Source organism: Mus musculus, chromosome 6 (assembly GCF_000001635.26).
Source record: "Mus musculus strain C57BL/6J chromosome 6, GRCm38.p6 C57BL/6J".
In the NCBI taxonomy this organism is placed as follows: Eukaryota; Metazoa; Chordata; class Mammalia; order Rodentia; family Muridae; genus Mus; species Mus musculus.
Window position 1 is genome coordinate 129,008,510 of NC_000072.6, and position 13,908 is coordinate 129,022,417.

Here is a 13,908-nt window from a genome sequence, read left to right on the forward strand (position 1 = left end):
CCAATCACCATCTCTCTTTTATTTTACAAATTAAGGTGGGAAGCAGGTTTACAGGAAATCACCTGAGTGCTGACTCATTCCTTGTTCACAATTCTTCACAGGAGAACGGAATTAACATCAAATATATTTAGCCCCAGCTATCCAGAACAGTTTCTGATAATAATTTCTCGTTCCCTAAGTGGTTCTTGATATTTCAATAAAGAAAACCAGGAACCAATTGCTGGGAGGTACAGGCGGGACTTCCGATTTTGAGGACAAATTTGAACACCAGGAAGAACTGGCCCCTTTCTGCCAGGCTCTGGCACGCAGAACGTAAGCTCTTGTGGCTGCAGGTAGGTGTCTTGTGGGTGTATTGCCAGAGATATTTGTCAGGGGCTGTTTCGAAGAATTCATTGAGTTTGGCGCAGAAGGAGAAATGGAATGGTGATTTGGTAAGAGCATACGTTTTCAGGCAGCAGATATTTGTGCCGGGCAAAGGGGATAGCAGGTAAGTTAAAACAACAAAGCTGTCAGAGTATCATTTATCTGTGGATTCAAGGCTCTCTCTCAGGAGTGGTCTGTTAATGAGACCCCTTCCGGAGCAGGGGCAGGTTGAGAGAAAGTCCTGGTTGTGGCTGGCATCAGCCATTCCTTGAGCCAAGCCAGGTAGAACAGAAGCGAGCAGGGAGGGGCTGGTAGCATGGTCCTGGGCAAAGGCAGTAGAATGATTTTAAAACTACATGCAACATACATAATAGGGTGTACCAGCTACTTTGGGATTGAGACTGAAGGTTTCATGCCATGGACCGAGCCCAGTCTGCACCTCTCAATCCGTGGGAAACAGGGTCTCGAACAGATGGGCAAAGAGTTGGCGAGAATTGACAGACAGACACAGATACGAGAGAGTATGCTGGATCTGAATGTATTGTCCAAACGAACACCAGACTTTTTTATACAGAAGAAAAACAAAAAAACCAGGCGAACACACCTGCCAAGTTACAGTGACACAAAACGAAAGGAATGCATACATCAAAAGATAGAGGGGACCAGGCCGCATTTAAAATGGAGCCAGGTGAATGCTCTGATGCAATGGTAGTCTATTGTTAAACCCACCACCAGGGGTTCTTTAGTAAATACATTCAGATCCAGCACACTCTCTCGTGTCTGTGTGTGTCTGTGGCTCTTTGCCCATCTGTCCGAGACCCTGTTTCCCACAGATTGAGAGGGGCCAACTGGGCCTGGTCCTTGGCAGTTTCACAAACCACTAGAGGTAAAACCTACTATATGACTAAGGTGTATCATCCCTGGTTTATATTCAACAGATTTTGTATTTTACTACACAGAAATCTGTACATCCAATTTAATAGCTGTTCCATTCACAATAGTTGAGAATGGAACCAGCTTTGATGTTCTTTAAAAGGTGAATAGGTAAGGAAAACTTGTTCCACATACAAATGGAACATCACTCATATGTAAAGAAAAATGAGGTCATGAAATTTTCAAGTAAATGGATGGAATTAAAAAACATTGTAGTTAATGCTGTGTCCTAGGTCCAGAAAAACAAATGTTGTGTCCGGCCAGCAGACCACAACCTGGGTTCTAGCCTGGAAAGGCATTTTGGAAACCTGGAAGAGAAGAGGGGCTAGGTGGCGAGAGAAAGAAATGTAGCCAAGACAGTCATTCTTATCAAAGCTCAAATTTTACTGTTGCAACACTAGTTATGAAGGAAGGGGGAGGGGACCCGATTCCCGCCGAATAATCTCAGGTCCAGTAGAAAGGTGAGCACATGTGTGGCTCCAAACAGCAAAGCGGCAGGTTCCAGCAGTGGGAGTGGCAGAACGAATGAGCAGGAAGCTCCACCCCTGAGCAAGCAGGTTTCAGGCTGGAGGAGGGGAGACTACAGACAAACACTGTATATTCTCTCATGCAGAACCTAGCTTGAAATCTCTTGTTTTATGTGCTTAACTTAGGGCACAAACAGGAGCCAGGAAACTAGAAAGAGTTTATGAAGAGAAGGGGATAGTAGATTATAAATAAAGCAATTTTAGAGAGGTAGAATATTGGTGGTAACAAGGCTTAGGAGAGGGGGCATGGGACAATGGAGGAAATCAGCTGTGTGTGTTGTGTTTTATGACAAGATAGAGAAGGGATGTTTTGGTGGAGGTGTAGTCAGGTATGGGGGAAGGGGGTGCCTCCGACGGCCCATGCTGAGATATCAGTGAGGGGCCAGTCACACAACAGTATAGTATAGAATGGAGTTTATTCAGGGCATGGAGAGGAGAGCCAAGAAGGTAGTAGAGTCAGAGAAAAGCAGCACGAGAGAAAGAGTAGAGGAGTAGAGGCCAGTCATGAGCATGTGGAGAGAGGGTGGAAGGGAATGGGGACAGAGGAGGTAAGGTGAGAAAGGGAGCAAGAAGGCAAGAGAGTGGAGGGGACAAGCAGCACTTTTTATAGTGAGTCATGCATAGCTGGATGTTGCCAGGTAATGCTGGGGTGGAGCTTAGACAAAACGCCCTGTTTTGGTTTAATTAAAAAAGAAAAAAACTAGAAAGAGGCAATGGTGGAGCAGGAATAGGGTCATTGTGGCCTTTAATTACTTCCTGATGACTTTGGTGAGCTGAGTCTCTAGGAAACCTTGAAGAATGTGTATGGGAATGTTGGTCCAGTCTTAGGAGAATTGGCTGTTTCCTTGACATGTCTGTGGAACGTCTGTGAATAGATCAGAAGGAACAGGTCTGGTAGAAGCATCTGTGTCTGTGAGAAGATTGGAGAATCTGTGGGTTGCTTCTCTGGAGCTGCCTTGAATGTAGTAAGTGCCTGGACTTGACAAGATGCTAAAACATACACAGATTTATAGGTAGAGAATGAGATTAAGTATGTTTGGGAGAAAGAATTTTTTTTCTTAGATGAACATTTGAAACCCAGAGGAATTCCACCCTCTGAAATAGGTAGCAAGTGAGAACTTTAGTCTATTGACCGGCAGGTGTACTTACCTGGATGGAGTCTGTTCTGTCCATGAGAGGTAGATCTGAATGGGTTTTCTGTAGCTTAGACGTTTACAAAAGAGATAAGAATATGAGTTAACAACATGAACTTTAAGATCTGCTTTTTGTGGAGCAGAAGGAACAAGAATTTGTGATTATACAGTTGGATCATATAGTAGAATGTTTCATTAGAGTTAGGCGAATTTATAAGAACTTGAATAACCTTAGGACAGGTTCATAGCAAGAGGAAATATGAAGCATTTAATCAATGGAAACTGAGTTTAGGTAGGAATTTAACAGATTACATCTGTGAAAGCTTACATCTGAATTTGTGTATCTTTTATCATGACGTCTGTAAGAAATTTGGCAGTATTAATTAGTTAACGAATTAATGAGTAGATACCGTGGTAAATTACCTTAGGGTAAGGAGTTAGGTCTGTTATCCAGCTGTAAAGCTACAGTTACCTTAGCTGTCAATGTAGTCAGAAATCTAGGGAAGAATAAATTATAATCTATCAGTCATATATTAATTAAAAAATGACAGAGTTTGTTGGGAGCCGCCCCCACATTCGCCGTCACAAGATGGCGCTGACATCCTGTGTTCTAAGTGGTAAACAAATAATCTGCGCATGTGCCAAGGGTATTTTACGACTACTTGTACTCTGCCTTTCCCGTGAACGTCAGCTCGGCCATGGGCTGCAGCCAATCAGGGAGTGATGCGTCCTAAGCGAAGGATAACTCCTCCTTAAAGGGGACGGGGTTTCCGCCACTCTCTCTTACTTGCGCTCTTCGCTCTGGCTCTGGCGCCTGCTCGCTTGCTCCTAAAGATGTAAACAATAGAGCTCTTGCTTGCGCTTTTGCGCTCTGCGCGCTGGTGCTCTGGCTCCTAAAGATGTTTAGAAGGTGGCTTTCGCTTTTGGGGCTGGGGGTTTGCGCTCCTGGCTCCTGAAGATGTAAGCAATAAAGTTTTGCCGCAGAAGATTCTGGTTTGTTGTGTTCTTTCCTGGCCGGTCGTGAGAACGCTATTAAGAAGAGTTCATCTGTAGTCTAAACAGGTCTCTGTGTTCTCCATGGAATCTTGAGTGGAGTCAGTCTGGATTTCAAGCCCAGAAGACAGAGGGCTTTTTAATGAAGAGCCCCTTTCTCTGTGTATCAGATAATGCATGAAGTGAGAAATTGCTCACCTTGACTTAGACAAGATGAGGCATTTGACTCTCTAGTCTGTCCTCAGTGTTTCTCAGTAGTTTTCATACCACATACTAGGCAGTCTCTTGTAGCTGTGTCCAAATCTCTTGAGACCTTGCAGTGTCATCTGTTAGGCTTTTAGAGATTCTGTCTGTCTTAAACTTTAAGTATATTAACAATTAGCAGACTTCTGACAAGATCGAGGGCTAAATAGATTGGTCATATCTGAATAGAGCACACCATAATTTAATGGCAGTAGCAAAAATCACTTACAAGGCAGGATAGGAATGAACATCTTAATCATTAAGTAACTTTGACAGGTTGTTAGTATAGAAAACACACTTTGCATTAGCAGAGAAACATTTGGCTCTGCATTAGAGAAACACTTGGCTTAGATTGGTGTAGAGGACCAGAATGTAAGGGAATAAGAAAGCTGGCAGCAGTGGCATAAGGTCATGGTGACAGAAAGTGAGTTTTTTCAGGCGGGTTCAGGCCTGTGACACAAGCTGAGCTGGCAGACAAGCTGTGGGAACAGGCTAGTCTGTGGAGCAAGAGACAAGCTTGAGAGCTGGAACCATGGGGGACATTTACTTTGACCAGTGGGGGAGGCAGCTTACCAGTTCCTCAGGGTCTTATTTTTTTCCTGCTTCTCTCATGCAATCTCTCCTTCTCTCATCTCATAGCCTGGTTCAGTCTACTTTCTCTTCCTACTCTGGACCCTTCCAGATTCCTCTGGCTGTACTTTCCCCCACATCTAGAATAGAAACCTCTCCTTCAACCATGCCTTGAACAGTCATGTCTTCCTTTCATTCACCCTCAGGAGGGCCACTATAGAGAACAGTTTTGGCTCCCAGACAGTTTGTATAGGAATAATGTTTTGTATGTTGTGGAAAGTTTATCCTGGGGTTATTAAAACGCTGATTTCTCTGACCTCATATCTTGTTTCAATCCAGACATGACATTGTAATGCTTATACCAAGACTCTCCTGCATCAAGATCTTGTAAACAGTTCTAACCATTTACTCTCTGCCTTGGCAATAAATACTGATCACACGCTGTGGAATGAGTGTTGTACTCTTCTGAGATTTACTTATCAAGTGAGCCTGAGGCCAGCCACAACTACACAGTGAAATCCAATTCTGAAATAAACACTTGCTTTAAAATTAAAAGCTGTTTGCTTTGTCAAATAATACAGCCTTTAGCAATTCTGATTATTTTATTTGCAGTATACTACATTCAGTGTCTCAATCCCCTCTCCTAGTTTTCGATCCTGTTTTTCAAAACAAAACAACAACAAAACACACAAAAATAGCCCCCCAAATCCTCCGTGTGTTGTGTGAGTGGGTGAACAAAACCTGAAAACCTTCATGTGCTGTGGGTATTCTGCTGGAAAGTATGAGTAAACAAGCCACAGGATGGTTGGGATTGTTAATTCTTCCTCCCTGGTTTCATTTGCAGTAGAGACTCAGCTCAGAGATGACAGCCTCACAGGACGAAGTGGCTCACGAGAGATTGCTGAATACAGAGGTCACTACCACAGACCACCTAGAAAATGGAGAAACAGGTATTTATTTAATGCAATTTGAAACAAACTAGAAAGGCAGAGAGCAGCGTCACCATGGTCTCACAGAGAAGCAGAAACTCCTGCTCTTTAGCCTGTCTGGGCAGGTCTCTATAGATGTGAAGGTGCCTGGAGGCCTCTGATATCAGTTACTCTGTTGACTCTGTTGCGTTCATTGTGATGGAATGCTACTGTGATGGCTAAAATTATGTTTTAAGTTTTAACTACTGTATCTAAGATATCTATAAAACTAAAAAAAAAACCCTCAGATAATCCTGTAGGGCCCCTTGGTCAAGGATGGAACGCTTCAAGCTGTTCATGTAAGAGAACAAGACACATATTTTCAGTTCCCTAAAGAGAGCAAGTGAGTGGCAGTTAGAATTTCTCAGCAGAAAACCACTGCTCTGTGGTCAGATTCTCCAAATAAACTGCAAACTAGGTGGGTTTTGTTGTTGTTCTAAGTTTTAGTGGTGATGCTGGTGTTGTGTGGCTATTTAGAGGTCAGAGGACAGCTGTGTGTAGTTTGCTGCTCTTGTTGCTTTCAGCATGTTCTAGGGTTTGAACTCAGATCACTGGGCTTGAACAGCAAGCACCTTTACCCCGCGAGCCATCTTGCAGCCCCAAGAGAAACTGCTTTTTCTGCAAAATGCTTTAAGGGATACTTATACTGTCCAGAAAGTTCCAGGATTTTTGAGAACAGCAGGCTGAGGACTATTTAGCCAGAATAAGAAATGGGGAGCTCCAAGCATACAGCCCAGTTTTTCTTTTCCAATCATTTCCTTCAGAACTCATTTTGGGGCCATTTGAGTTGTTATAAGATATGAGTTAATTCATAAACCTACTGGAAACACTCACAGATTTTAAATATAAACACAGGTATTGTCACATTCATTTTGTGGATATCCACATATCCACAAAGACTAGGAAGACAAGGGCATGTGATAAAGGGGGTCTCATTTTTACAAAATTCTAAACTGTTTTCTTGTTTTTCTTCCAAAGCCTGGTAATATTAAGCATATTTATGCAAATTTAGCTACACATGTGTCATTTTATTCAATTTTTTGTATCATTTGAAAAATATAAGTATGTGTTCATAATGTGTGCCTATTTTTGTATAGTGTGTGTGTGTGTGTGTGTGTGTGTGTGTGTGTGTGTGTATGTGTGTGTTTGCACTGTAGAATGGCCAATGTGGGCAGATCTGAGATAGAGAAAAATGACATCTCTTCTGAATATGGTCCTGGAACTGTTGGATCTATGGTGAGGATTCACAGTTCATACTCTGTACAATAACTGAATCGGAATGGATCATAAATACAAACATGAGGGCTATAAACTTAAATGTACTTGAAGGAAAAAAACCTTTGTGAGTGAGTTTATCTCAGGAAATGAATTTTGCTTACAATATCAAAAGCTTTACCTACACACCAGAAAAATACATTAGTTTCAGTGTAATGAAAACTTTTGGCTCTGATCCCTTAAAAAAGGATTAAGAAGATAAACAATGGACAGGTAGGTTTTTCTTTTCTCACTCAAAAGAAATTGTAACTAAATGTACTGAGAGCTTTAAAACATACTGGTAGTGACCAATGAGATGGCTCAGAGATTAAAAGCACTTGCTATTGTTCCAAAATTGATTTTGAATATGTTTTATTAGGTGTGTAATTGTTTGCTTGGCAGTTCTGTAACAGGTGTTATCTTTACATTAGTTTCCATACGACAGTTGCTAGTGTTTAAACATGCAAATTATTTCATGCATTTACCTTGTTTCCTGTATTATTGTAAACTCATTCATTGCTTTTATAGTCAATTAATAGACTCTAGAGAACTCTATATGTAGATATATTCATGTTGTCTGACTATCAATGCTTTTATCTCTGAGGTTGGACTGTGATTTCTTTTTCTTGCCCTGTTGTCCTTCCTTGCTAGGAACCCCAGAGTCACACTAGAATGATGAGCAGACATCCTTGCCTTGTTCTTTGTCACTAGAAGTGGGGGTCGGGATCATTCCTGTTGGTTGTAATTGAATTTTCTTTTTGGTTAATGTAGCCCGTACCCAATTAATCACTATTCAGATTGATAGTGGCAGTGTTCCTTGCTACCTGCCCCAACGCTCTGTGTCCCCGAATGACAGATCCATACACATAACGGTTATATTTTTATATGCCTTAAACAGCTCAATGGTTGGGTCACTTCCTAACCTCCACATGGCTAATCCACCCCCTCCAGTATTCCCAAGTTTTACTTACTCTAATCTGTATTCCATCTTTGTTGCCCTAGGACCAGTCATGTAGACCCCTTTGGCAGCATCCCCCTGGCTCCTACATGGTGACTATGTTCTCTGTCCTGCACCTCTCAGGCATGGCACCTTGGCTCTCCTTCTCAAAGCATGGAGGATCTCTTTCCTCCTCCTCCTACCTTTCTCCCTTGCCTGGAAATGCCAAAGTCCGGCCTCTGTCTGCTCTGCCCAGCCATCGACGGTCAGCGACTTTATTTACCAATCAGAAGCAACTAGGGGTAGGATCCCTCAGACTTATGTGTGGGACACTGCAAACAGGTGTTTTGGGGAACATAATTAGCATGAGAATACAAGCAGCTACAGTTTATGACGCATATTTCTTGTCAGATTGTGGACACTCCTCAAATCTTAATACGTATTACTGTGGATTTACGTTGAATTTTGCATATGTTTTTTTGCTGAATTTAGTGAAATGGTCCTTTTTTTATTCTCTTATTTTGTTGCTAGGTTGAATTATCATTAGAGTTTAGATAGATGATAGATAGATAGATAGATAGATAGATAGATGGATAGATAGAACAGAGCCTAATGTAATCTCAGCCTCAAATTCAATATTTAGCTAAGACTGGCCTTGAACTCATGACTCTATGGCCTACACCTCCCATGAGCTAGAATTGTAGTTCTCAGCTGCCACACCTGGCATATTAATTTGCTCTTCTTTTTATTATTCATGTGGTCCTCTCTGTTTTAATGAGGTCTATTCTGATTACACTAATCAAATGGGTAGCTCTCTGTTGTATCTTTTTTTCCATGATCTTAGTTTAATAACTGGAATATTCTGTGGCAAAAATTCTGTTTCTCTTTCCTCTAGTCTTCTGAGAGCCAAGGATATCATTTATAAATGGAGACTTTCTTATGGAGGGGTTTGTACTAGGAAAGTATAAGTTAAATCTACAGATGATACTAGCATAAATTTATCTTTTCTCTAAAAGATTTTTGAGAGTGATATTCTCATATTTATGTTTTTCAGGTAAAAAAATCCAAGAAAAATTTTGTGGAATTGTCTCTTCCAAGTCTCATTGTCGGCGTTTCCGCTGCTGTGGAGTGACCATGGTCCTCATTGTAGTTGTGGTCCTCATTGTAGTTGTAGTTGCTTTGTCAGGTAAGTGACTTACTCTCCAAATTCTGTGGCATGATGTCCACATTCCCATTGTCAGTTAAATTTACTGACCACTGTAATCCAGGCATTGTGGGAAGGCCTCTAGAGAAAACACACTGGAAGTTCCTGTTCTCTGGGAACTTAGGTTCCAGCAGGAAGATGCAGTGAAGGAACACTCAGACTATAGTGTGCACAGGAGGGCAGGCTCAGCATCCCTGGGAAGATGACACCCAGCAGGCTCTACACAAAGATGCAGAAGATATATGTCCACCTGGGGGAACTGTCCAAGGCAGAGAACAAGGAGAAAAAAGCTCCAAGGAGGAAACTCTAGCAAGTGTGAGGACAGAGAAGGGTAATATGGCCAGGAAGGTACATTGCCTCCCCTCATACTCCATTGATTTATTAACCAGGCTCAACTGTATTTTGAAAGTGTTAAATGGAAAGTTCCTGAAGTAATGAATTTATAGAATTTTCATACCACAGTGTTCATAATAGTGTAGTAAAGTCTTGCACTGTCCAGCTAAGTATGTAATTCATCCTTTAGTGCAACATGTTCACACTGTATACACTGCCTACCCAAAGGTTCTCACTGCTATCTCAGTTATCGGGCTGGGTGTCAGTAGGTGTCCCTACAGAGTGCTTGCCGCTGTAGCAATCCCTACTGTAGTAAACGGTCATCCAAAGCTCAGAAAGTGATGCTGTTATAGAAGTGCACTTCCTGGGAGCCCTACTGACAGTGAGCACCTGAGAGAGAATGGGACACAGGCCCAAGGTGGGAGGACTTTAGTTAAAGGCCGATCATGCTCAGGAGAGGATTCCTGAAGATCAGTTAGGAAAGCTACCATCAGATTCATGCCTCACAGCTGAGCTCAGAAGGGTGTGGCAAAAAGAGAGAAGACCTGTTTGTCATGATCCATTGTATTCTCTACATTTTAGCAATAATGATAAAACAGATGTCAACCAAAAATACCTATGCTGCTTGCCTGCAAAACTGGACTGGAGTTGGAAATAAATATTTTTATTTTTCTGAATACACAAGTAACTGGACATTTGCCCAGGCCTTCTGCATGGCCCAAGAGGCCCAACTAGCTCGGTTTGACAACGAGGAGGAGCTGGTAAGCAATGGGCAGGGATTGGTTTGCCTGTTTGTTCTGTTGAATATTACATTGCCTTGAGATAGAGAGTTACAGATGAGGCCTGAGGAAGGATCCCATCCCAAGCACATGGAGACATAGGGAATGTGAGTGTGCGCCATTTGCTGATGCTTGACTTCTGCCTGGAGTCCTGAATGTCTATTCAAGATACATTCTCTCATGAAGTTCTCATAGTCAGCTAGAAGGTCAGATATGCCATTTTACTGGGACACCTGGCAGTCATGAGCGTTTTCCTGTAAGATAGCACATGTTGCATATAGCAGGTGACAACTGTTAACTGCAATGGGAGGTTAACTGAGAACTAACTTGGCCACAGAGGAATATGTTGTTACATTTGATACTTTAGTTCAGGTGACACACTTTAGAATTACAGATGTCAAGTCCACTGAGAACTGGGTACTAATACAGATCCAAATTATGTGACCCTCAGTTACACCCTCCTGGTATCTCTAGAGGGAACTGTGGAGTAGAGAGATGCAAGGGTCTTCTGAAACAGTGACACAAGTGTTCACTTTCTGTGTTGACAGAATTTTCTAAAGAGACACATGAATTCTAGCCACTGGATTGGACTACACAGAGACTCGTCAGAGCACCCTTGGAGGTGGACAGACAACACTGAGTATAACAACACGTATGCTTTCAGAATGTTTTCCTTCTAATATGTTCATGTGTTGTGATGTGTGTGAGTTGTGGATATAAGGGTTGAAAGTCAGTGTCACATGAAGCCAACTGTACTGGGAAGGAAGAGAAATGAACCCTTGGGCTGAGGTGTGCCCTGGGCATAGGTTGTGTGCCTCATGAAACAGCCAATCCCTAACAAACTTCACATCCTGACAAATTTAAATCAATTGGATACTCTCCCATGTGCTAGCCATCATCTTCAAAGCATTTACATAGTGTTATTTCCTTCCAAATATTTAGCATGATGTTGGCATCTGGGGTAGATGTTGCCTGCTATCACCACTTGAAAATTTTTCCTTGGTGATAACTGCCCTTGCATGATGTAGTCAGAACTGCTGATGGCCAAGGGCTCTAAAACCATAGCGTGCCACTGCAGAACTGCAAGCCTGAGAATTATCAGTCTTCTGTTGACATGGTTGCACCTGGTCACAGAAACAGAGACTCCAGGGACATTGAGAGTGCCTACTAAGGTCTTGCCATCAAAGATTACCGTGGACAGCTCTTGAATGTAAGCACAGCCATTTTGAACAGACTCATTTCACTGGAAGGGTAAAACAAAGAACATTTCATGTCTATAGTTAAAGACCTTCCAGCAATTTACTAAGTGGTGCATTTTCTCCCACTTTTATACATGTATAAAAATACTTCAAGTGACCACTGAAAATCACCCTTGTGAAGCTACCCACGGCTGCAGTTCCTTTGATCATGGCAGAAAGCATTGCACATATATTACAGGGTTCACCATAGTTAAGTGACAGAGTTGTGGTGGTCAAATCAAGCCCTGAGGATATAAAAGTCCATAGGTGCAAAACTAGTGCATGGGATTCCAGTGGACTCTGTTTCTGATTCATATCATATATAAGTAAAGATGAGTGAGATATGATTGTAGGAGTGAGTGCAATCGCAGACTCTGCAGAAATATTTATTTCTTTTTATTTTTCCTTTAGGTTTTTGATTCAAGGAGATGGAGAATGTGGCTTCCTGAGTGACAATGGGATCAGCAGTAGCAGGGACTACATACCTAGGAAGTGGATTTGTAGCCGGTCCAGCAACTATATGTTACAGTGCTAGTAGTTTTGTATCCTGGGTAGAGAGTATGTCATAGCAATAATGATGAACACATAACATGTTATCTACTCTTGCTGTATCATTAATGATCTGCAAAAACCATTATCAGAATCAGTTCATAATGCATGATGATATCAAAGATGACAACTCTCTGAGGACTATTCATATGTGTGCTTCGGAGAACATGAATGGTTCTAAATTAAATATGTATTCAGGCATGATCTGGTACTCATATCTTAAACATAAACTAAATATCAGTATCAGTAACTTCTACTTTTTTTTTCTTGTTTCTTAATTTTATTTATTTTAATTCCAAATGTTGCCTTCTCCTGGTTCCCCCTTCTAGAATTCTTTATCCCATACTTCCATCCCCTTGAGTTTCTCTCTTGTTTTTCTCCACTTCAGAGAAGTGGCCAGTGGCTCTTGACTTTTCCCCCTTTCCTATCCTATACAAGTTAAAGAAGTCTTAGCTATTGGAGCAGAAAGATTGTGCCTATCTTAGGTGTTCCTTCAAGAAATGTGGATCTTACCCATCACTGGTATGTGAATCTTTGTATTTCTGTCCTGTCTTAGGTTGATATACCTTTGAGAGAATCTTATCTGTCTTTGACTACCAGTCTCTGTAATGGGATGTGTTAACCTATTAGGTTAATGTTTTGAGCCGTACAAGATGGAATCTGTATAGATGTTTAAATATGTACACTGGGCAAACTTATCCTTAAGGGGTAACAAGTGTAATCTTATAAGTATTCAAGGCAGGTACTGAAATGACTAATGCGTCAACGAAGACTAGGAAGGCAATCTCTTTCTTACTTGTGTTACCCATTTAGAGGCAGCTTTTGCAGCATGGAATTATAGGGGTTTAGCATCTCTTAAATTATTAAGTTTATTTAAAGCATTTTGAATTTTATCTAACCTTTGTAAGCCTTTATCTGTATGTTAGGGTTCTGAAACATAAACTGGGAGCATAACAAATGAAGGTTGATGAAGTACCATAACAGAAATTTCTTTTTTTTAAATTACGTATTTTCCTCAATTACATTTCCAATGCTATCCCAAAAGTCCCCCATGCTCTCCCCCCCACTCCCCTACCCACCGATTCCCACTTTTTGGCCCTGGCGTTCCCCTGTACTGGGGCATATAAAGTTTGCATGTCCAATGGGCCTCTCATTCCAGTGATGGCCAAATAGGCCATCTTTTGATACATATGCAGATAGAGATAAGAGCTTTGGGGTACTGGTTAGTTCATAATGTTGTTGCACCTACAGGGTTGCAGATCTTTTTAGCTCCTTGGATACTTTCTCTAGCTCCTCCATTGGGGGCCCTGTGATCCATCCAATAGCTGACTCTGAGCATCCACTTATGTGTTTGCTAGGCCCCGGCCTAGACTCACAAGAGACAGCTATATCAGGGTCCTTTCAGCAAATGCTTGCTAGTGTATGCAATGGTGTCATCGTTTGGAGGCTAATTATGGGATGGATCCCTAGATATGACAGTCTCTATATGGTCCATCCTTTTGTCTCACCTCCAAATTTTGTCTCTGTAACTCCTTCCATGGGTGATTGTTTCCAATTCGAAGAAGGGGCAAAGTGTCCACACTTTGGTCTTTGTTCTTCTTCAGTTTTATATGTTTTGCAAATTGTATCTTATATCTCAGGTATACTAAGTTTCTGGGCTAATATCCACTTATCAGTGAGTACATATCATTTGAGTTCTTTTGTGATTGTGTTACCTCACTCAGGATGATGCCCTCCAGGTCCAACCATTTGCCTAGGAATTTCATAAATTTATTCTTTTTTATAGCTGAGTAGTACTCCATTGTGTAAATGGACCACATTTTTTGTATCCATTCCTCTGTTGAGGGGCATCTGGGTTCTTTCCAGCTTCTGGTTATTATAAAT

General features: G+C 41.6%; 1 protein-coding gene across 2 annotated transcripts; it reads left to right on the forward strand.

Annotated features, from left to right (window-relative positions):
• Nucleotides 1-293: 293 nt before the first annotated feature.
• Clec2f (C-type lectin domain family 2, member f) lies at nt 294-12,833 on the forward strand. 2 transcript variants are annotated; one of them, XM_006506362.2, is made up of 6 exons: nt 294-332; nt 5,607-5,712; nt 8,976-9,107; nt 10,041-10,219; nt 10,786-10,889; nt 11,887-12,833. In XM_006506362.2, exons 2-6 carry the CDS (start codon nt 5,625-5,627, stop codon nt 12,008-12,010), a joined length of 627 nt encoding a protein of 208 aa, XP_006506425.1. In that variant the 5' UTR covers nt 294-332; nt 5,607-5,624; the 3' UTR covers nt 12,011-12,833. The 2 variants fall into 2 exon arrangements, with proteins under 2 accessions (XP_006506425.1, NP_001264131.1); NM_001277202.1 differs by lacking the exon at nt 294-332 and having other exon boundaries at nt 5,603-5,712; nt 11,887-12,018.
• The last annotated feature ends 1,075 nt before the right edge of the window (nt 12,834-13,908 follow it).